Source organism: Micropterus dolomieu, linkage group LG22 (genome assembly GCF_021292245.1).
Source record: "Micropterus dolomieu isolate WLL.071019.BEF.003 ecotype Adirondacks linkage group LG22, ASM2129224v1, whole genome shotgun sequence".
NCBI lineage: Eukaryota > Metazoa > Chordata > Actinopteri > Centrarchiformes > Centrarchidae > Micropterus > Micropterus dolomieu.
The window spans coordinates 33,527,943-33,552,146 of NC_060171.1; the positions used below are offsets into that span (position 1 = coordinate 33,527,943).

General features: G+C 41.3%; 1 protein-coding gene across 2 annotated transcripts in view; it reads left to right on the plus strand.

Annotated features, from left to right (window-relative positions):
* The first annotated feature begins 1,158 nt into the window (after positions 1-1,158).
* ckap5 (cytoskeleton associated protein 5) overlaps positions 1,159-24,204 on the plus strand; it is a 38,117-nt gene continuing 15,071 nt past the window's right edge. The window contains exons 1-27 of one of the 2 annotated variants that reach the window (XM_046036931.1): positions 1,159-1,295; positions 6,245-6,346; positions 7,836-8,029; positions 11,985-12,191; positions 13,790-13,961; positions 14,043-14,175; positions 14,300-14,400; positions 14,560-14,673; positions 14,833-14,937; positions 15,098-15,187; positions 15,465-15,629; positions 15,746-15,874; positions 15,973-16,131; positions 16,276-16,377; positions 16,835-16,945; positions 17,504-17,596; positions 18,552-18,737; positions 18,829-18,923; positions 19,083-19,266; positions 19,431-19,591; positions 20,960-21,134; positions 21,463-21,576; positions 22,279-22,407; positions 22,545-22,739; positions 22,866-22,992; positions 23,427-23,512; positions 23,833-23,943. In XM_046036931.1, coding sequence (XP_045892887.1) covers positions 6,290-6,346; positions 7,836-8,029; positions 11,985-12,191; positions 13,790-13,961; positions 14,043-14,175; positions 14,300-14,400; positions 14,560-14,673; positions 14,833-14,937; positions 15,098-15,187; positions 15,465-15,629; positions 15,746-15,874; positions 15,973-16,131; positions 16,276-16,377; positions 16,835-16,945; positions 17,504-17,596; positions 18,552-18,737; positions 18,829-18,923; positions 19,083-19,266; positions 19,431-19,591; positions 20,960-21,134; positions 21,463-21,576; positions 22,279-22,407; positions 22,545-22,739; positions 22,866-22,992; positions 23,427-23,512; positions 23,833-23,943 — 3,495 coding nt within the window. In that variant the 5' untranslated portion in view covers positions 1,159-1,295; positions 6,245-6,289. The remainder of the gene's footprint in view (positions 1,296-6,244; positions 6,347-7,835; positions 8,030-11,984; positions 12,192-13,789; positions 13,962-14,042; positions 14,176-14,299; positions 14,401-14,559; positions 14,674-14,832; positions 14,938-15,097; positions 15,188-15,464; positions 15,630-15,745; positions 15,875-15,972; positions 16,132-16,275; positions 16,378-16,834; positions 16,946-17,503; positions 17,597-18,551; positions 18,738-18,828; positions 18,924-19,082; positions 19,267-19,430; positions 19,592-20,959; positions 21,135-21,462; positions 21,577-22,278; positions 22,408-22,544; positions 22,740-22,865; positions 22,993-23,426; positions 23,513-23,832; positions 23,944-24,204) is intronic. The other variant, XM_046036932.1, reaches the window with a different exon arrangement.

Genomic DNA, 24,204 nt, shown 5'->3' on the forward strand with positions numbered 1-24,204 from the left:
CACTTTATTCTGTTTTGTAGGAGATGCCTGCTCGGCATAGAGAGCAATCACCATTTAGAATTGTTGGTAGAGAACGTGGAATGTAAGCCTGTTTACAATGGCATTCAAAAAACTAAAATGGTTTTCTGTACTTGAGTGTGCCGCTACATTTAAGTTAAGAATTGTCCAACAGATTTTACAGAATATGGTGGTCTTTTCAACACTGTGTTTACAGTGGCTCCAGATGTGTCAGTAGTTCAGAACCCAATTTTAGTTTTTTACTGTCTGGACTACATGACAGACCTTACAAATACGTTACATAAATAATGAAGTGATATAAATATGGAATTAGAAGAATAATCTAAAGCCAGTCATATCACTTAGGTGTGAAGTCAATACATGCTATGGACCAATAATGAAAATATTTTCATAGTTACGGGGAGGAATTAGTTTCAGAGCAGCCAATCAAACATTTTCCAGGGATATGTGATATACGTGATCGTCCAATCAGCAAAGGAATGTCATACCTTGGGGCGGGCCATAGTTCAAATGCAACCAATCAGTGCCAAGGAAAACCATTAAACTTTCGCTAATGAGTAAAATGTTTAAACCTCGTCCTCGTAACAGGACGCGATGTGAAGGAGCGAGAATCAGATTGTTCCAGGTTTTCAGGGTGTCCTATTTGTGTGGCATCGCGCTCTATCTCTCTCGCGCTTACTGTAACCAGAGCCCTTGAGAGAGCCCTCTCTGTAGGCCCTGGCTATATCGAGGAAGAGACGTGAACCTAACGTTCTGTGACGTGTGCTGATCTTTCCTCTTTCATCAATGTGTATATGTAGTCTGAATAACATAACTTTATTCAATGAGCACTCAATCTTGCACCATGTGTCTCCGCCCCTCCTCTGTCTCCCCGCCCTTGGAGGCATTTCAAAAAGCTGCAACAAGTTGGACATAAGCAGCAGCGAAAGGACCGGAAACTGGTATTCATTTGTTTTTTAAAATAAGACATGTCTGTCTATGATGGAACATGGCTCAATTGCACAGAAATATATACAAATAAACAAAACTGTATTTTGCTATTTTAGCTTACTAAAGATGTTTATCAATACTCAAAATATGTTCGTTTACGCGATCATTTGTACTAAGAGACAACTTCAACTCCAGTTTTATTTTCGAACCGGATGTTGTGTTTCGTCTCCTGGATGGTACTGGCAACGCTTGTATAAAGCTCAGCTTGGCTCGTCCGTAGTGATCCCATTATCCTCCCCATCTAACTGGACAGCCAGCATCGCATTGTCTCCTAAAGACGCAAACAGGTATTCTAACGACATACAATTATTTTCTTATTTTAGTTAAAACTCGTGACGTTATTTGGGCCTGGGCTAGCAGGCTAGGTTGTTGTGTTTCTGCAGCTGTCGCTGAGAACTGCGTTGTTAGGCCTGTCTGTGTTGGCGCGGATGAAAGGTTAGCTCGTAGCCTTGTTTCTAAGGCGGCTAACGCTACGGACCGCTAGTAATGAAACAATAAGGTTTAAATATGAACATTTGCAGGACCTAATACGTTTATAGCACAAATGCTAACAAGCTACATATTGGTCGTCAGTGCGAGCTGCTTGTATTTTTGCTGAAGCGGCTTTAACCAGAATGAGCGGGTTGACGTGCTAACATAGCAACTGTTACTGTAGTTGCTAAGTTAGCTGGTTAATGCCGATCAGTCTGCCCAGATAACAACTAACCACTGCTAAGTTAGTTAAGATGCTGACCACATCGCCTAAGCAAACTGAAAACAACACTGGGGACAGTCGATGAAATGGATAACGTTAAGTGATACTACAGCTTGGAAACGGTTGCCGACCTAACGTTAATTGATTATGAGTGGCTGTGTTTCAGGGTGCAGTCTGACGTTAAGTTAGTTTGAGAATGCACGCAGAGTAACATAACCATACTGTTAAGGTTACTGTGAGAGGAACGTATGGTGTGCAGGGACTGTGCACAGCTGTCCTAGTGTGGTTTCTCAAAATTTCAAGTTTTTAGTTTGTCTTAATTCAGTGATATTTAAAGTCCTCGTGTGTTCATTCTTGTATGCAGGTAACACTGTGTCAGATTCTGGCGGTTTGCTGCTTCCTCTCTCATGTCATGCATGTGAAACACAACTTCTAAATGGCGTTAACGTTACAGCTGAGTGATATATTGACGTATGACTCTTGTGATAGCTGTGTGGCAGGTTGTCATATGTGGTTTTGGGTAAACTATTGCAATCTAATGTAAATGTGTCCTATTTTATTGATTTATGTGTACACTATAAAGCTGATTCAGATTATTACAGTTCAGTAAACCTCTCTGAACTAGGGGTCCGTGAGTAGGGGTTGGCTAGATGAGCAATTCAAAAACTTGCTTTAAAAGCATGCTTCAGGATTGTTAAAATGTACATTTTGTATTTATGATGGTTTCATGTCTTTAAAATGACACTTGCACTTTTAAAATTTTATTTTTTACTAAAGTTAAACCTCAATGTGCATGAAAATGCAAAGTGTGAGAAATATTAGCATTACTCAGAATAGTTTACACTTTTCATTAAGAGAATCTCTAAATAAAATTTTTATGCATTTTGCAATATTATGAATAACTTACCCGCGACCCTGTACACAGGATAAGCGGTTGACGATGAATGGATGGATGAATACCTTATGGCTAATTTATGTAAATTGTTTAAAAACATGTAATTACACTGAAATATAACATTTTATTCCACATTACTGCTTCACCAATTGACACAAGCAGTTAAGCTACACGAGGCCACTGTTAGAAGAAATTGGCAGTGGAATAACAAGCATGCCGGTCAACGGAACTTGGTGTTTTATTTTATTTCAGTGTAGAAACCTCATCTGACATGAAGAGCCTTTCACGTCTTTTGGCAAGGTGATTGGCTTTTGCAGCAGGATCAGCATTTACTTGTGCTCTGTGAGGAGCCACCTTTTCCTTGTTTCAAAGTGTCATCTGTTGGGGGAAATGAAGCTCTGTTATGTATTAAAAGAATAGAATATTTTCAGCGACTTTCCCTTGCTGCCAAAAAGCCATTTCCTCTGGAGCTACATTTTCTCAACTTTAGAACTTCGCATTCCTACACAAGTGCAACTTGGCTGTACAGTGTAGTACACCGCTGGAGATCAGCTGTTTGGGTCAGACGCGGTTTATAGAAGAGAATGAATGAAAGAAATTTTAAATGAGTGACCTTGACAGCAACAACGAAATTCCGCTCACTGTACACTTTATTGTGTGTTGTACCGATGTATGATTTGATTAGAGAGACTGCTGTCACTCAGTTAAACGTTTCCATATGCGCAGTAAAGTCACAGCAAATGTTGTGGGACACTTAAGCAGCAAAACTAAAAACTACAGGGACCTGGCGGTTTTTTAACGGTAGAAATGCGGCAGAGGATGCTGTAATGTTATATGGATCAGATATGCCCAACACTTGCAGTTTGTGTTCATATCTTTCTTTTTCTTAAGTTGAAAGGTAATCCAAATAAAATTTGACTGCTTTTGCGGCGTCTCTACGGGGGAGTCGCGGTGTGAGCCGCTATGTTCGTCCATTGTTTTGCCCTCCAGGTCACCGCACATGTCACGTGACTGAAAACTATGAATTGGGAGACTTTTCACCCACCTGCTGTTAATCAGTCAATAAATTTTTATGACCCGGTCAACCCAAGCTGTGGATTACTGCGATCAGTCCATCACTAGCCTGTATTCAACAATAAAAACATCAGTAATGTCAAGGTGAAATGTCATTAGCGATGAAGTTGGAACAGAGCCTCGGGCGCTACACAAAGGGTGAATAGCGGATCATTTTTAAAAAAACGAATATAACTTCTGAATACAAAAGGAACCCTGCAGAGTCCTGCTCTTGCCGTGGTTTGTATATTCCAGCTGTGTGTCGCCTCTTTAATACGTCATGGCTGTGGAAACACCGGTGTATCCTCGCGCACAGCAAGCCTCCTCGCTCCTCGAGGTGCATTTTAGGAAGTGAAGTGTCCTTTTAAGGTGGCGTGCTGAGACCGTTTTTTGTGTAACAGGAAGGAGAACGGAGGAGAGATGAGACGTCCCACCTGATGAGAACCCTTTATCATCAGGGCCCAGTTGTTCAAAAGTAATCTGATCGGAGTTCGGCTATCAGATTGGATCAAATCTTGAAAATGGGTTGTTCAAAAGAAATAAAGGATTCTGAAAACTGATCAGATCGCCTAATCCAATCCTTCAGTTTGTGGAGTTCAAAACATTTTAGTACGATTGGGATCCCTTTGATCCAAAAAATCAGGTTTATCCTGATCCTAACAGAAGGGTGGATTCAGGGTGGATTTCAGAAACAAAATGTCATAAAACTTGAAATTTTATACAACATTTTATCATATAGTAGCCAATATAAAAATGTATTTATATTTTGCACTTGATTTGTAAAAAATAAATAATCCCTAAAAAATAAATAATCCCCCCCAAATGGATGTCAGTAACAAACAAAATTAATGCATTTATTTTCAATAGTCACTTATCACTGGCATTGAAAAGTAGTCTGTAGTAGTCTGTTGCAGGTCCTGTCTGTCCCTCATTCTGAGATCGCCGCCTAAAAGCTCAAAGCTGCTCTCTGAATGATCTTTATTTGAACTATTGGACAACACATGCTCAAAATATCCAGTGTTTCTGTGAATAAGTATTATTTGTTTTATCTTTGGGATTTTTGTGTTTCAGATGAGGTGGGCGGGTCTGACTGTTTTAAAGAAATAGAAAATAAAAGGAAATGTTTGTTCTTTTACTGTACATTTTCTGTCTCTTCAAATAAAAGTGACCCCACGCTGGCTGTTCTACCTGTTGGTCTTTATATAATTAGCAGAGTTAGGATATGTAGTCCCATTTAGAGAAATCCAGACTTGGTAATCCTGAAAAGTATCTGGAGCAGGGCGATCCAATCTAATGTTGCTTTGAAAAACTGGCACAAAAGTAAAGAGGGGTACGTGATCGGGGATAGCCAAACATGGGATTTCATTCTGATCCAGATTAACTTTTTGAACAACTGGGCCCAGGACTAAACCCAAAGTACTCTATTAAACAGGAGCAGAGGCCTTTTTCTGTTTACTTGTCCTGTAGAATTATCCCAAGATGACGTCAGGCAGTTTCTCGCGGCACTGCCCGCCTACGTTGAGGGCGTACACGGACCAGCTCAATACAGCATCTCCATTTCAGTTTAATAGAAAGAGGAGTGTCTGTATTTTCACAGTATTGAGTCATACCGACGGGATTTCTAAATTCCCTGGTATACTGAGACCGCCCAAGCCTATTGATAAATCCTAAGATGTGTGACGAGTGGACACGTCGTTGAAGAGTTATTAGTTTTGACCATGCTTGCTCATAATAGAAATGTGTCTCGGCTGTTTCCCGGGTTAGTTTGCATTGCTTATGTGTAAGACTGCCTGCAAGACATTATTTTGCAGAGATGTGGATGTCTTTAGCCTGTTTACTAGACTGGTATGGATCAATATGAAATATGAACCCCTTCCTGTCTGTGCATTAGACAATCGCATGCTTTCGCTTTCAAATGGAAGTAAGTGCGTGACTGGGAGTGGGTGACTGATGCTGCAACTTAAGAAATTACTTTAGACGATTTGGACTCCGACAATAAAGAATCTTTGAATAACTCTTACAGGACTTGAGATTGCAGAGACTGTAGCAGGAACTGAGCCATTTGTTATTAAGCAGTTGTGTCTGCTTCAAAAATCCATTATTGATTGGGCTCTGGTAAAAATCCCCCATGTTTGTTTTCTGAAAAAAGGAATCTGCCCATGTTCTAATATTCTTTTGTATCCATTGGGAAAAAGTTTGAAAACCGCTGATCTAGATTACATACTGCCGATAGGTGAATGGATCTTATTTGTTTACAGCAGCACGATATTTGTGTGGATGATGTATTATGTTGCACCCTCTCTAAATTTGGAAATGGCACTAAATGCAGGGCCTTTGTGTGTATTTGTTTATCTCAATTATTGGGAGTATAGTTTGCTACGGTTCAGTCCAAGTGTTGATGAATGTCCCCAGCAGAGCTGTGAATGAAGCTGAAAAGCTAATTAATGATTTTTGTTTTTAAGCAGTGCTCTGCTGATAGTAAAATTTCTGTGATGATTTTCAGGTGCGTCAGTAAACCACAGATGAATGTCATGAAGGAAAGTCGCTAATGCTGTTGTTTTGTTTTTTTTTTTGTTTGTTTTTTTTTTTTCCAGTTGAGTACCTTTTTGGGGAAGCCCACCCGCCCCCGCGTGGCAGCCATGGGGGACGATAGCGAATGGATGAAGCTTCCCATCGACCAGAAATGTGAACACAAGGTGACTGATATTTGTCCTCTATGTTCTCTGCAGTTTAAAAAGACTTCCCTTTAGTCAAAGAATGACAAGAGCTGTTTGTCATATCTCACCCACCCCATATACCTTCTACTCCTTGGTAATTTACAGGATATGGTTTTGGCCTTTACTCAAACTTTAATAAAATGGTTTTGCTATGACTGAATATTGGCATGCAGATGTCTTAGATGTCTTCAGGCTGGGACTCCCATCAAAACATGCAAAGTTTGGATCAGATGTCTGTTTTCACCACTTCTGATGTATGTGCCAACTTATACAACTTTTCGAGCATCTTCCACACACCGAGAATGGATTTGAAGTTTAAAATAAAATCGTGATAATTAAAGCATGAATGACAATACAGTAGGGACCTCGCTGCTGCTGTTCAGTCTCAGTATTAATGAATGCATGCAGAAGGTCACGTTACCGTATTTAGGCAAGAGGGCAGAGCTGGGGTGCATATGCATTGCTACACCTGACGGGTCGCCATGGTAGTGACTTGTCAATCACAAGGTAGCCACGCCCTAATGCATCCCCTGCTTTATCATCTATTTTCCTCTAAATGGGACCATCATTTTAGAATAAACATCATGCTGTAGACCATAAACTCATGATTTACTGAGGTAATAAATGAGAAGGAGGGTCATTCTCTCTTACTCTTACATAAAATCTGACTTCTTTTTGCAGCCTGTAGAGTCGCCCCCTGGTGACTACTATGAAGAATGTAGGTTTAAGACTTGTTCACCTGTCTAAGTGTCCCTTATGGTGTGTTCACATACAATGCAAATTTAATCCTCTCAACACTTTCCTCGGAAAGTGCAAACACTGGACAAATGCCAAAGACTTCACACACAACCCAATAAAGTGAATAAACACAACCTCTTCTACAGCTGTATGAACCCAAAGTAAACATTTATTTTACATTTGATTTAATATCAATAAATGGATCAAAGTGATGCCGAAATAATAATAATAATAATATGATGCATGATTTGTTAAACATATGAACTCATGCTTTGTCAGGTCTGTCAGCAGGACAACAACTTTTTAAATGTTTGTTTTTCTGAATGGAGTTCAGATCAGCAGCAGCGCTGCTCCAGGCTCTTTCTTCTACACTTCCCCGTACTTTAGCAGCAGCATTTCACTCCCCCGCTCTGCCTGGTCCTGATAGGCTGATAGGCTTCCGCACCACCTGGAGCAAACTCGCATCTTTGCATTGACTTTGTATGTAATCAAGTGGCGTGAAACGCTGGATTCGTTTTCAGTGTGAACACACCTTGATACAGACATCCTTTTTCTAACTAGGAACTATTAAGGAATGTGTTCACTTACATCTAGTTTGGTTCTCTCTCTTACAGGGGAAAAAAGAAGCTGGACTGGAAGGGTTTAACAAACCCCAGTTGATTTTAACTTTGTATACCTCTTTCAGTTTCTGTTCTTTACCAGTTTCTCTCTGACTCTTTCTCTTCTTCAGGTGTGGAAAGCCCGTCTGAATGGTTATGAAGAAGCTCTCAAGTTGTTCCAGAGGATAGGAGATGAGAAGAGTCCAGAGTGGGGGAAGTACCTGGGACTGATAAAGAAGTTTGTCACTGACTCTAATGCTGTGGCTCAGCTTAAAGGCCTGGAGGCTGCCCTGACCTTCATTGAGAATGCCCATGTAGCTGGCAAGTAAGTAATTTTCCTGCCAAGTTTATTCAAAAGTCTGGCATTAGCGAGCATTCAGACAACAAAAATAGCCCTGATGGACAAATCACTGTAATCCGTCAGAGATAATGGGGTGACTTTTTCGTAGTAAATAAAGGAGGAGACACAGAGGATGTAGTGATTAGGCTTGGGTATCATTAGACATTTTTCAATTAAATTCTGTTTCTCGTTGATTCCCTGATGTGATTTTATTTTATTTATTTTTTTTTGTGTGTGTGTGTGGAGGACTGTTAGGGCCTTCTGAAATCTGTTTAAATTTGTGCCAGGTATCATTTTACTTTTTCACCAGATTCCGTGTGTTCTGTTAAAATTTTCCCGAATTCTGTGTTTTACAGTTTAAGCATGTTTTGTCTTCTGTGTGTAATCATGTGGTGGACAAATACAATTTCAATAAGATAGTAGTGTTTTCCATACATTGATTTATTTTGTGGTGAACCGCTGCACTATCAACACTGACTGCCACAAATTGATTTAATATATATATATATTTTTACTTTTTGAAATGGTAAAATCTTAATTCCTTGTAGAGCTGCACGCGCTCTCTCAAATGCATTGACAACAGAGGTGCTGTGAATAGCCCAATTAATCAAAACATGATCATGCGCTGATTGAAGGATTGTTGCTGGTGTTCTGACAATTGCCTATGGAGATGTGCTACTTTGCAGTTCTTTGTATGCATGTTGACGCTGTCAAACTCTGAGACACCCTTCAAATAAGTTATTAGCAAACATGTAAGTAGCCTAGCTTATAAGGATAGCTACAGTATATTAACATATGCACGTTAGCGCGATGTACAGAGCTGCTCGTCAATATTGACTGCAAGATAATAACAACCTAATATCTTGTGTTCATAAGATAAAAAAAATATAATCTTACGGGACTTGGGGGGGGGCTCTGTAGGTTGCACATGTGTGAGTAGCTGTAAAAAAAAAAAAATACTCACTGTCTAAAAAAAATTATCGCAAAATGCAAGCATTTGGTCACAGTCTGGAGCCCTGCCTTGAAGAAATGTAGCCTGTATTTGCAACAATACAGGGTTAACACGGTTAGGAATCAATAAGGAGAATTAAAATCATTTTTTTCTATCTTGGTTCCCAACCCTAGTGGTGATCAGCGTTGGGCAAATTACTTATTAATGGGTGGAAAAGTAACTAGTTACGGTACTCGTTATGTGACTATATTACTGTCACTACCTCCCCAAAACAAAGCCATCTCTCTGGACTTTTCAACCAAGCATATTTGTAACGGCTGCAAGGAGTATGTGTGTGTTTTATTTTTTTTAAACTTAACGTTTCTTAACACTGCTGGCTGGAGGAGAAAAGAGCAGTAATCAGTGCTTTTACAAAACCTAAAATGTTTAACGCCATAGTTTCTTTCTATAAGTTTTCACGTCGCAGATGCTTCAATACATTTGATGTAGAATTGTTTGCAGTTGAAAGCTTTTTGCTGGTCGCACAAAGTTTACAACAAACCACAATGTTCTTTGCATCTTAGATTGTGACACTGCCGTTCAGTTAAAGATTGTATGTGCAGTAATGCAGCCTGACTTGGGTTAGTAACTGTAATAATATAACTGTTTTGGAAATGGTAATCTGTTACACTACACTACCGTTACCGAGTAACGTGTTACTGTCCAACACTGGTGATCAGTGATGTCAGTGGTGTAGGTGAGTGGATGAAGAGGAATGTGAGTATGGACAGTCTCTCTGAGGAAAGAGAAGCTGTAGTGCAGGGAGCATTAAGCGCTCCCAGCTGCACTGACAGCACAGCCCCACCCACCATTTACTTGCAAGACAATAGGTCTTATTTATTTTTCATAGCAACTTATGACAATATTGATACAAGGACACCGGAACTGAGAGATTATTACATTAGTCACAGCTGTTTGTCAAGTCAAAAGGTCCACCGTGAGAAAGGTCTATAAGAGCAATGAGCCTGTCAGACCTTTGAACCCACAATGTCAGGGATACACAGTAGTAATCCTGCTGAGCCTCCAACCTAGAAAGAAGTCAGACCAGTTTTTAACATATTGAAGTTTCGATTGTATAGTGTTAGTATTTTTTTTTTATTTTTTTTATTTTTTTTAATGATCCCCCCCCCCTCAACATTGAAGAGTCCAATGAGCAATCATAATCATTTTTTTTAACTATTCCTAATGTTTTCCTGTTGTTGTGCCACATCATTGATGATGATAAATTTTCTACTAATCACATGTAAATCACAATTGAATTCCTGCAGAAGATTTTGTGAAGCGTGAAAGAGTAACTGACTGACCATAACGTCCCAGTGAAACATGCATAGCTGTGTGCGTGGCCTGGGTGCTGGTAGTCAGAGCTGAGCAGCCATGAGCAGTTACTGTCAGTCTGTCTATCTGCTGGAAAGAGGAGGCAGACACAGCTTTGATAGTCTCAGGAGCCTATTTATTAGGGCTGGGTATTGTTTAAAATTTTACGATGCCAGTACCAAATCACAGGAATACTGGAAACCACTACCAAAACCAGTACCCTTAAAGTGATACCGAATAGAGTATTCAAACCAAGGCTATCTATTTTACTTTTTTCTTGTTTCAAGTAACTGTTACATAAAAGTATTGGGAAATTGTATCAGATCGCTCCTCATCCTAATTACTTCATCCTCACGGGTAGTATTATACGAAGGAGTTTCTTTATATATTTGAATGAGGGAGGAGGAGTTAAATAGTTTAGTGACCAAATAAGTTGTGGGAAATGAATTTATGGTAATTTTTGATACGTGTGTTGAAAGTAAACAACGGGAAAAATTATTTTGAAAACTTTCGATCAGTGTACTGAATTGAAAGATCTCCGAGTGCCTTTTCCTTTATTGGGGAGTCCTCCAAAAAGAAAGTCACAAGTATAAAACAAGTAAGGAGTCCGTTTAAACAAGTCATTAAACTACACTTAAGACTCTCAAACGGAAGAAAAGAGGCTGCACGTCCAGCCGAACCAAACCAACGACACCTGAAGCAATCGCAGCTGCAGTCGGAGGCTCCGTCAGTAAAATCAGCTGATCGCCACAAAAGTGTTTAATTGATGTGATGGAACGCAGCGATCAATCAGTGATGGGTGATGTGAACAGCAAATAAAAATGTACAGAGGAGTGTTTAAATGATACCAGAAGATGAGACCAACGGAAAGCCAAGCTTGCGGTGATAAACATGCAACAGTGACGAACATGCCTGAGAGCGCAGCTGAAGGTGGAAGGGCTGTTAAAATCAGCATGGACTTTTTATACAGTTTATGGTGCAGACACATGGAAAATAAAAGGCTTCTCTTCTTTCTTTCAGTTTGTTGCTTGCGTGTTTGGCTGTGAGCAAAACCATACAATAGTAATAATTTTTTGCCGCAATCTAGTTACAAAAGGGTCCACTATGCTGGTTTGACTGGAGACGTTTTGATTGTCCTCAATACTGGGCTCTTTCGGTCGATACCAGAAAGGTATCGAGGAGCAATACCCATCCATCCCTACTATGTATGCCCCTTTTTTGAGAGAGTTTCTGTGAGGGTACCTGTGTTGTAGCTGATCTAGTGTCTCTCCTGTATGAGAGGCTCTCCCAGTATATGTGGGGGAGTGCCACTGCATAGTCATAGCCTGCTGTTTGTAGTGCTTATTACTGTCCAGAGATCTTAATATTTTACTTTTAATTGCAATGAACAACTATCTAAAGGAAGTTTCAACTCTCTGCAAGTTGATTTTCACTCTGTATGAACATGAATGAATGCTACCTGGATTGGTTGTCAGTGATGTGGTGAAGATATTAATGGAAAAACAAACTTTTCATCAGATTAAATCAGACATTTCTATGGATACTGTTCTTTAAACACTTGTGTAAGTCAACCTTGTTCATAAAGATGTCCGGTGTGTTCTGACAAGCTATTTTGTACTCTGCCCTCTGCTACAGGACGACAGGTGAGGTGGTGTCCGGCGTGGTGACCAAAGTGTTCAACCAGCCAAAGGCCCGGGCTAAGGAGCTGGGCATGGATATCTGTCTGATGTACATCGAGATAGAGAAGGCTGAGGTGGTTCAAGATGAGCTACTCAAAGGACTGGACAACAAGAACCCAAAGATAGTGGTGGTCTGCATCGAGACACTGAGGAAGGCTCTCAGGTCAGTGCTACCTTACTGGCTCAGAATGACCACACTCAAGAAACCCTTAATGTAAACCCATTGGAGACTAGCTGAAAAGAAGGCACACGTTTTGTAGATTATGCTATGTGGAGCGCACATTTTTCTTTAACAGTCCTGTTAGTTTTCATTATCATTTTTTAATGCACCGGTGATTTGCACATACAAAATTTAATGTAGACAAATTCTGAAATTTGTGTGATTTAATGCAAATGGTAAACAAGCAATCCCAAATGTTATTACATTTGTTAATTTTGCTTTTTGACATCCAACCAGCTAATAATGGCCAACTAGTTAGACAATAACTAGGCTAAAACAAACAAACACTACTGTAGCTACATCAGCGGCAAAAGTATCTTTCATCCATAAAGTTTTAACTGTCTCTACATCACAGTAACAACTTTATGTCCACTGACTGCCTGGAGGGTAGCTAGTGTTTGAGGTGTGTGCTGCAGCTCAGTGTGCTTTTAGTTTTTTTTTCCACCGGTGTTTTTGAGGGCGTTTTGCTTTTTTTTTTAAAGGGAAGCGGCTGGACTACAAACGAGCTGTATTCAAGCTGTTCAGAGCAGAGTTTTCTGTGGGAGATGGGAACTCCCTTTGGGCTGGACTTTGGGCTTTTTCACTGTGCAAACCTGTTACATGCACAAAAAAGATATATAACTCAACAAAGGAGAGGGGGAAAGACAAAAAGCAGAATATGACCTCTTTAAATCATAAAACCTTCCTTAGCCGTGAGCTCCCTGTACCAAATTATCCCTGCAAGATTGTCAGAAGATGGCTTATTGGATTAAGAAACATTCCTCTTGTATTCCAAAGGCTAGCGAATGACAGACTCAACAAGGATGGGCATTATCTTTTGTCATGCTATTGCTTTTTATTTATTTTTTATAACATTTTGTAACATTCAAAAGAAAAAGTACCTATACCTACAGTATCAGGCATTGAAAAAGTCACATCTCTCCCCCCCCCCCCCCCCCCCCCCCAGGCTCCGAGCAGCTTCCATTTGGGCCCCCTTGAATTTTTTAATTGATTTCAGTAGCCGGGTCATCTCGTTGTCGAAAGCTGGTTGAAATTATGGTTTTAGTTTATTTTTTTTTTTATGTTTTCTTTTCATATTGGACTTTCATATTGTAGCTCTGGCCACAACTTCGCTCACCACTTTACGAACAGAGGTGAGTGTAGCGGTTGTGGACTCTTTAGAGTCGCAGTTTTCTTGCTTCCTGCTTGTTGCTCTGCTTCTCTGGTTGCGGCTCTTCTCTCATTGTAAATGATTAACTGGATGCATCAATCGCTTCCTGTCTGAAAAGGACTTTGGTGCTAGCTAGCTTTGAAAACTGCTCAGACCGCGTAGTGAAACCATTTTAGCTGCCATTGAAAATTTGTCTGGTGAGTATTGTGTCCTCTGATCGGCTTTTCGGATCGGCCTTTTTAGAGACCACCGATCAAACTATTTAAAGCCATTATCGGCCGATTATGATCGGTGACTGATCGATCAGAGCACCCTCATTATTAGTATGGCAATCTCCTGCCAGTGATCCTAACCATTTGTCACCTCTCGGTCTGTTATCGTCTTCCCATAGTGAGTTTGGATCTAAGATAGTGCCGTTGAAGCCCGTGGTGAAGGTTTTACCCAAGCAGTTTGAGTCCAGAGAGAAGGCGGTGAGAGATGAAGCCAAGCTTCTTGCTGTAGAGATCTACAAATGGATCAGAGATGCTCTGAGACCTCCGCTGCAACACATTAACTCTGTACAGGTGGGACACTCATATTTGCACAGACAACTTTTAATGTTCAGCTTTCACAATCAGGATAAACTAAACGGTTTGTCTCTGCAGTTGAAGGAGCTGGAGGAGGAGTGGGTGAAGCTGCCTTCAGCCCCTTCCAAGCAAACCAGGTTTTTGCGCTCACAGCAGGACCTGAAGGCGAAGTTTGAACAGCAGCATGCCCTAGGAGGAGAACAGTGTGATGGTAGGTTTAACTAGGTAGCAAACTACAAACAGGTTTATATGCCATTTAGCTCTTGTTGCTGTCCTTTTGATGTTGAGTTGTAGGGTCATAGTTGGTTCCATCTCTTTTTCTGTTCCTCTTTCAGAAGAGGATGAGGAAGAAACGGTAGCAGCAGTGGATCCCTATGAGCTGCTGGAAGCTGTGGATATTTTGAGCAAGATGCCCAAAGACTTCTATGACAAAATAGTAAGTTTTTACATTACAGTTATTCATTTAGCTGATGCTTTTATCCAAAAAACATGTCAGAGGTCGCACGCCTCTGGAGAGACTAGGGGTTAAGTGTCTTGCTAGTAATTAGATTATTAAATGTTGCGATATGTGACCTTGCTCTGTATATTTCTGCAGGAAGCTAAAAAGTGGCAGGAGAGGAAAGAAGCTCTGGAGGCCATAGAGACTCTGACTAAGAACCCCAAACTAGAGAATGGAGACTATGGAGACCTTGTCAGAGCACTGAAGAAGGTAAAGACTGAAATACTTTGCACGTTTTCAGTTAGGCAGTCTTATCTGGAAGTAGGTTAGGAACTAACTAAGGACATGTAAGACAAATAATAAAAAAGACTTAGACTGAGGGGGGGTCTGGTGACAATACATTGTACGCTTACAAGTTCTGTGTTCCAGGTTGTGGGGAAAGATGCCAATGTGATGCTGGTGTCACTGGCAGCTAAATGTCTGGCTGGACTAGCCTCTGGTCTCAGAAAGAAGTTTGGTACATATGCAGGACAAGTAAGTTAAGCAATATTAGTCAGTGAGTAGTCAGCAGAGTTTGCCGTGATCATTTAAAAGCTAACACTGTAATATGACATAGAGGCTTTGCTCAAATGAAACAGCAGTTGAGTGACGGTACAAGTCACTGCTTAGTGCTAAATGCTGTGTGTGTATTCAGGTGGTCCCAACTATTCTGGAGAAGTTCAAAGAGAAGAAACCTCAGGTTGTCCAGGCCCTGCAGGAGGCTATTGATGCCATCTTCCTCACAGTAAGTACAGTCTTCATCTAGCAATCTAGAATAAAGAAAACTACAGCAAAAATACATTGTCAAACCCTTTATTGTACAGCCCACTGTGTTTTTCATGAATTCAGTGGAAGGAACCTTTTTATGCTTTGAACATTTATTGTTGAGAGAGAAAGTTAAGGCACAATGTCAAAGGCCTTTCTTATACATGCAAATTATTTCTAAAACGGGGTGATTTCACTTCAAGTGTTGGTGCACATGGTGTGCATGTTTATACTGAAGAGAGAATTTTTTTTTACAGACCACCCTCCAGAACCTGTCTGAGGACATCCTGGCTGTGATGGACAATAAGAACCCCTCTATTAAGCAGCAGGCCTCTTTGTTTCTGGCCCGCTCCTTCAGACACTGCATACAGGCCACACTGCCAAAGAGCGTCCTCAAACCCTTCTGTGCTGCTCTCATCAAGGTACTCATACCCTGAGTGGAATATCTTCACAGTTCTACTGCCTCTCTTTTACTAGTACTGTACATGATAACAAAAAGAGTCTTTTAAAAGTGTACTTTTCTCTTTACCCATTTCAGCAAGTGAATGACTCTGCTCCAGAGGTACGAGACGCTGCCTTTGAAGCTTTGGGGACAGCCATGAAAGTAGTGGGAGAGAAAGCTGTGAACCCTTTCCTGACTGACTTGGATAAACTTAAACTAGACAAGGTAAGGATCAGAAGGATGAAGGGAGATGAAGTTCAGCAGTTCATCATCAGCCCATTATTATTCATTTACTGCTAACCTTTGTTTTTTCATGTTAACAGATAAAGGAGTCTGCTGATAAAGTGGAGCTCCCTGGAGGGAAGAAGGGTGCAGGTGGAGGGGGAGACAAGAAGCCAGCAGCTAAAACTCCTCTCCCTGCTGAAGCTCCATCCAAATCCTCTGCCCCACCCAAGAAGACTCAGTCTGCTGCTGCCAGCAAGGTATACTCAGAGCAAACTAAAATTTATAAATTAAAAATACTTTGTCACCCGGTTGTTCCCCAACTTTGCTGTGTGATCCAAAAGAATTAGGTGGTATGAACTGTCTACAGGTGGACTTGACTGTTTGTTGTCTCTTTTCTGCAGCCGTCAGCAGGTCCATCTAAGAAAGGCAAACCAACCTCTGCAGCTGGTGGAAAAAACAAGAAGACCTCTGACAGTAAAGAGTTCACAGAAAGTGAACTGTCGGTAAGTCTGTGTGCAAGCATTTACCATTCACTTGAAGCTTTTGTCAAAAGCTGTGGCGCAGTACCATGGGTGCACGCAGTATAGGCCCGGATATAGGATGACCCCTGCCCCCTTACCAACACCTGTTTCAAGGCTTAAGTTAGTCCAAAGAGAAGATGGGTTTTCTCTTTCATCACATAGTCACACTCTCCTGTCAGGCTCTTGGAGGAGTCAGAATGATTTTCTCTATAATTTTTTTTTTTTTTAGCTGTCTTTTGGAGATCCTTGAGCCACCCTGGTATATTAACTGTCGGCCAGCAAATATGTGTAATATAAAATACATGTGATTTCGTAAAGAAGAATTAAACGATAATCTGTCACTCAGTCCAGGAAAGGGTTATTCACACAAAAAGAAACTGATTTTGGAATGGTGAATACCAACAGTCTAGTTTTAAGGTGTGTGTGTGTGTGTTGTCAGGTTGAGGTGTCTGAGGAGCTGGCAGCAGGCGTACTTCCTGCTATTTGTCTACAGCAGCTGGATTCAGCCAACTGGAAGGAGAGACTAGCTAGTATGGAAGAGTTCCAGAGGGTAATGTCTTTGGTTTTTTTTCTTCCTTGGTGATGATGGCCAATTATTACAAAAACTACGGTGCCACTCATATTCCAGCAGTCGTCTTCATAAGACACAAATTGTTATACTTGGTTCTAGTTCTTCAATGATTTGTCGATTTTGAGTTGGAGATCGACACAAAATGAACAATTTAGATAATCAATAAATGGTGGTGGTTTTTGTTAGTGAAAATGTGACTCTTTTCTTTGTCGTAAGAAAAGTAAACAGAATATCTTAGTTTTGGACCTTTGCTCTAATAAAACACCTTAATGTAATCGATATTGGCAGTAATCATTAGTTGTAGGCCTACTCTGTACTACAGTAGATATTCTAAATATATATAATATTTCATGAAAGTATTGATGTTAAAATAACCCCTTTTGATGGAATCCTATAACTATGAACTTTTCAGTGTGAACTATTGAAATCTCTACATAACACTTTGACTCTGGTTGAAGCCGTGGAAAATGCTGACGTGTTACCTGTTAGACAATAATATGCAGGAATGTTAATCTGTGGATCCATGTATGCTTCCAGGCTGTAGAGACCATGGATAAGGCGGACATGCCCTGCCAAGCCTTAGTCAGGATGTTGGCCAAGAAACCAGGCTGGAAGGAGACCAACTTCCAGGTAAGTGTGTCTGTGCTGATTGACCGAGTCCAGAAGCGATGCGGCAGCAGCTATTTCCCCTTTTCCACCGCTGGTACCAGCTCAACTTGTCTCGACTTGCTATTTCATTGCAGATGCTTTTTCATTGCTGCACATAACCGCCAGGATGTAATGTTCAACGCAACACACACAAACCAGCTGTTTCACGAGCTTCTCAACTCCAAAAACATTTAAGCACATTTTTGATTCGCCATCAATTTTCGTAACACTGCCAATATTGGAAATCTACAGCGTTGATTTCTCGCCTCAAAACTTCTCAGAAGTGGATTTAGTGATGAAATAGCTAACGAAAATTGTCCATCGCCCATCTTGCTCATAGCCTGAAATGTTGACTTGGGCAAAGTTGTTCTGGTGTTCCGGCACTTATGTCCTCTCTTTGTTGGTGTTTCTGCAAGGACAAAACTTTGCGGCTCCTCCACACACACACACACACACACACACACACACACACACACACACACACACACACACACACACACACACACACACACACACACACACACACACAGATACACCGTCATATATGGAAGAGTCAAAGCACTAGCAAGAGTTCAACAAACTCTCAGAAATGCAACTACCTCGGCAGATGCAACACACGAGCTCGTTGAAGATTTCAGGTCTGTGTGGGCGGAGTCAGATATTCCGCTTTGTAAACAAGGAGGTCGTGCCCACGTGTGTAGCCACGTCAGACCCACTAACCTGTTTTGATAGGGGACAATTCACAATACTGCAACAACTAATTCATTCTGAATTGCCCCTTAAGTACTATTATAAAATTTTCTTACTTCACTTAACAAATAAAATCTGAGTTTGTTATCCTTGCTCATGTCTCCTCAGCGTCCCCCCCGCGGGCGGGCCAGAACTAAGATTGGGCTGTACCAGTTCTAATGTTATGGTCTCCTCTCTTCCTGTATAGGTGATGCAGATGAAGCTGCACATCGTGGCTCTCATAGCTCAGAGAGGACAGTTCTCAAAGACGTCTGCCTCTGTGGTTTTGGATGCCTTGGTGGATAAGGTCGGAGACATCAAATGTGGTGGAAACGCCAAAGAGGGACTCACTGCTATTGGAGAGGCCTGCTCACTGCCCTGGACTGCAGAACAGGTTTTTAGCCCCTTACTCTGGACATTCCAAAACGTCATCTTTGGATTTCATCTTTGAAGATAACCTGTATTTAATCTGTCTTATTTGTCAGGTTGTGTCTATGGCCTTTGCACAGAAGAACCCAAAAAACCAGGCAGAGACTCTCAACTGGCTGGCTAATGCCATGAAGGAGTTTGGCTTTGCTGGGTAATTTACAGTGCTTATTGTAATGCTTATTATTATTATTATTATTATTATTATTATAGTAAGGATTACAGAAATAAGTATAATAACTTACTTTCATTTTAAACCATTCAATAAATGTTTTTCTTTAAAATAATACGTCTTTACCTCCCCTCTCTGCAGTATCAATGTGAAAGGTTTCATCAACAACGTCAAGACAGCTCTAGGAGCTACTAACCCTGCTGTTCGGACGGCTGCCATCACCCTGCTAGGAGTCATGCACCTCTATATGGGAGCTCCTCTGCGCATGTTCTTTGAAGACGAGAAACCTGCTCTCCTCGCACAGATAGATGCTGAGTTTGAGAAAGTAGGGACTTCTGGGTGGATCCGATTCTTTTAATTTATTTTTTGAAAACTCTTAAAATAAGGACTTCTCACCACATGGTCATCCTGACAAAAATGGTTGTGTACAGGGAATGATGGACATGACTGGGTAAATAAGATCTCTTTTTGTTTGCGTTCACCTTACAGATGCAGGGCCAGTCTCCACCAGCTCCAATCAGATTCACCAAGAAGACGGCAGCAGCTGCAGAGGAGGATGGTGATGAAGGAGAGGAGCAGGAAGAAGATGGAGGCGGCGGAGGAGGAGGAGGACACGACATCATGGACCTACTGCCCAGGACTGAGATCAGGTAACTGAACACTGACTGTGTAGGACACCTGCACTAATACACCAACACTAATTGACTAATGATGTGAACTAATGGTGGACCCATTATTGGCTATAATATTAAGCATTGTTAAAAATCAGAATGTTTAAATAAAACAAATTTTCTAATTATCCAATTTCTGATAAAACTACCTAATTTAAAAGAGTAACATGAGTTATACCCTTTCAACGCTGAAGGCTGCTGCGCCACAGATGAGCATTTGCATACTGTAGCGCAGTGATTTACAGTGTATAACACAAGTTCATTTAGGATGTTTTATGTAACAATTCTGTAACTTTTCAAAGAGATTTTGGGGGATTTTTTGCATTTATTTGAGAGAGAACAATAGTTAGCATCTGGAAACGGGGAAAGATCTGGACTGCTGCAATAAGGGCTCAGCCTTGTGTAGGGGGCGCGCACTATACCAGATGAGATAACCGCGCCCCATCTTTGAGTAACATTAGTGCCAGTGCAAACGGAACTAATGTTAGCTACCATACTGCGACGTAAGATCACTCTCCTGTATGAGTTGGTGTCCTTACATGTTATAGGAAGCAGATGGTAGTATTGAAGGTGGCAAGCGCTCGAACGTTTAGCAAATCTAATGACTTTGTATTTGCCTCTGTAGTTGCCCTTTACTAATGGGTTAGCAAGCAAGCTACATGAACGTGGGTACGATGGCTAAGTTAGTTAACCATAATTCAGCCAGCTGACTTTCAAGAAAGGGTATTGCATTATTTCTTTCACATCACTTTCCAAGGCCGGTCACACTCAGACTGTGAGGTAAAACAGTGAAGATTTTCTAAAGAGAGTGAAAACTCAAACAGGTGTGTTTGAGGTGTGTGTGGTTTTTTTATTTTTTTTATTTTTTTTTTTTTTTTGGTTTTTGTTTTTAAGTGTTAAGTTTTTAAATACATTTTGCTGCTGGCCTGGTCCATAGCCATACGTAACTTAGCTTCCATGCCGGCACTCCTGTCTGTTTGTCCAAACTGGGAATGTGGGATGTTGACCACTTTAAAAAATCAAAACTAACCCTTCAACCACGAAACAACATGATGTGTGCTATGTTTTAGACTTGGAATAGGACTCGGTCTCATTTTTGACTTAGACTTGTCTGTGTTGAATCTTGCATCATATGTGATTTTTGATGGAATATTGGAATAATATAAATTAATTTTGTTGTAACTTGGCAAGTTTTGTTTGCAATTTATAGATACTGAGTATATGCACACATATCCCATTGCTGTTTGTTTTACTCTAGGTGGAAGAAACTAGGTTAATCTATCTGCTCCCACCTTGATTCTATGAGGTATTGTGCCTGTTTTCACTCTGTTCTCTCTGGTCTTTAAGTGACAAGATCACATCCGATCTGGTGTCTAAAATTGAGGATAAGAACTGGAAGATCAGGAAGGAGGGGCTGGATGAGGTCGCAGCCATCATCTCAGAGGCCAAGTTCATCACAGCCAACATCGGAGAGCTGCCTCTGGCCCTGAAAGGACGACTCGGCGATTCCAACAAGATCCTGGTCAGTAAGGGACAGTGTAGACAGATGAAACGATGGGCCTTTATTCAACATTTTGTCACTTGTTTCATTCAGTCTCATTTGAGATAAGTAGGGGTGTCACGGTTCTGGATGTAGCTCAGTTTTGGGGTCATGGTTCAGTAGGTTTTCGGTACAGCAGGAAAACAATTCATAAATGGCAGTGCTATGAATTGGCCCATCAAATTTAGTGTCTGAATGTTTTAAGTTTTGTTCTAGAGAAGTATTATTAACTACTTTTCTCTACAATAGGATTTTAAAATGTGGTGTGTGAAATGTCAGCTAAACTAACCACCAGGTCTGTGGTCACCAGGTCCAGCAGACCCTTACTATCCTGCAGCAGCTGGCTGTAGCCATGGGACCTGGACTCAAGCAGCATGTTAAAGCACTGGGAATCCCTATTATCACTGTACTGGGAGACAGCAAGGTACTGGGAACATAAGAAACACCATTTTAATGCATACATCTGTCTTAATTTTTACTTTGTAGAATTACCTTTTTTAAATACTACTTAATTCATTTATTAGTTTGCGTGATATTACAGGAGAGATCAAAACAAAAAGGTGATGGAAATATAAAACAAAACTATATAGAGGGAGGGCAGTAAATGTTAGTTAACTAACAGAATAGTACAGCTAGGCTTGTTGGAATTCCAATCCCTGGGGAGCATTATGTCCCAACAAACAGAATGCGAATCAGGCGAGTTTCTATCAGCGGGGCTGAGGCAAAGAAACTCTTCAGGACAAAAACATGGGGGGGGTGAGCTATATTCAGTTTGAAAATGTTTTAACAAACTGTTTACTGTTATTAAAACAGCTAAACACCTAAATAGTAGGTAATGACTTTAATTACTGTACCACGGCTTCCCGCTCAAACATGTGATGCCTCTGGTTTTAAGCTATTTTAGTTGACTTTAGCCTGACTTCTTGTTGCTAACTAGCTAGCTTTTCAGTCTGGACCAACTGTGCTGTGAAGAGTAGCAGACGGGACTTTTTATTTATTTTCTGTGGCAGCAAACACAACACACAACCTTTCAGTAACTATTACATTGCAACCTGAGCTTATGTACACAGTACGGCTGACTAAAGTGAGGTATGGTAATGATCTAAATATCTCTGTTCCTCTGCAGCTTAATGTAAGGACGGCTGCCATGACCACTCTGCAGGCCTGGGTGGAGCAGACTGGGATGAAGGAGTGGCTGGAGGGAGAAGACCTGTCAGAGGAGCTGAAGAGAGAGAATCCCTTCCTACGACAGGAGGTACACTCCGATAAACAAACTCTACTGCTTATTCAGCTTGTACCTTCTAGAGACAACTGAAATTTCAGATGTACATTTTCCTGAGCAAAATCGTAGAACACAGGATGCTGATCGGAGAAACTCTCTTTACCACCCAGGTGCTAGGCTGGTTAGCAGAGAAGCTGCCCACCCTGAGGGCCGTGCCTGGGGATCTGATGCTGTGTATCCCTCAGCTCTACACCTGCCTGGAGGACAGAAATGGAGACGTTAGGAAGAAGGCTCAGGACGCTTTGCCCACCTTCATGATGCACCTGGGTTACGAAAAGATGACAAAGGCTACTGGGAAACTCAAAGTACTGAACCGATTTATTGGGCCATGACTGAATACATTTTCAGTGCCGTACCTCAGACGGTGATACGTACAGTACATGTTTTTGTTAGCAATGATTAATGGCTCTCTGTCGTCCTCCTCCCTGCAGCCTGCCTCTAAGGATCAGGTGGTAGCCATGTTGGAAAAGGCCAGAGCCGTGATGCCGGCTAAACCCGCTGCTCCTGCCAAAGCTGGAGGGGGAAAAGGCTCTGGAGAGCCAAGCAGAGCTGCTTCAGGTCTGTATGATCGTACAACCACAGTCTCAGGGTCAAACCATTTCTGTGCTACTTTGTACTAGTTGTACACTTTTTTTATTTAAAGTAGGATTGGGTTCAGATAGCTGATGAACGTTTGGATCCCGTTCACATTTGGCAAAATAATTGTGTTCACTAAACTTCAACACAAACCCATCCTTTTATCTCACCTCGCTCGATTTTTCGCACACGTCTTAATTTTAGCCGCCATTGGCCGTGACCTTTACCAGCTGACAGATTGTATCAGCTGTAGCTATTTAATGTTAACTCCTTAATGGCTGAAATGAAATGTACACCTTCACCAGGCTGGTGTCTGTACTGAGTCAACGATCATTTGTGAGGGCGCAAAACAACATCTTAACTCCTGCTCTATTTCAGTAACAGTGAAAACCTGATCTATGTCCTGTCCTCTGCAGCCTCCAGGTCCCAGCCAGCTAGTGAGGACTTTACTGACAGTAAACCTGAAGTTAAGAAGGTCCGAGGAGGAGTGGCTGCTAAGAAGGTATGTCTGTCTGGATCAGCACATTTAGATATCTTTATGCTGCCTAATATACGTTTTAATGCAGTCTGGCTGAAGGGGGGTTGGATTTGGGTTTACTTCATTTCAATAATGAATAATGAGAAGGACATATCCAGCTTGACCCATCAGTTGTGATTTAAAATGTTTAGACACTTTGTGTGTGAAAATGCCGACCATTCGTACTTCAGTTGTTGTCAGCCCTGTTAGGCATGTACATTTGACACATTTTTTGCACACCATTTGGTTTTTGTCATTTCATGATCGTGACGTGTAAACATGATGTGGTTCTTCTACTCACCCAGCCTCCCTCCCCTCCCGAGGAACCTGTTCCTCCCCCTCCCTCCAAGGACAAGGACAGTAATGCTAGTAAAAAGCCCCCCAGCAAAGGGAAGTCTGCTGCTGGCAGTCAACAGGTAGATGTGCAGCAGGTGTCCTTGTGAGGAAACTCAGTCCAGAATGTCTTTACACTTCATCTACATGCTGCTACTTCTTCAAGCCAGCCGTGAGCTCTGGAGTACACGAGCAGCAGATGTGGGCAGAGTTTCTCAGTGGAGACTTGTTGGCCTGACAGATGTTAACAGCTTCTCTCCGCTTTGACCTGGTTGGGTCTTTGCTCGGCCCAATCCTGTTTCTTTCTAATCACTAATTCTGCCACTATAACCAGATGCACGTGG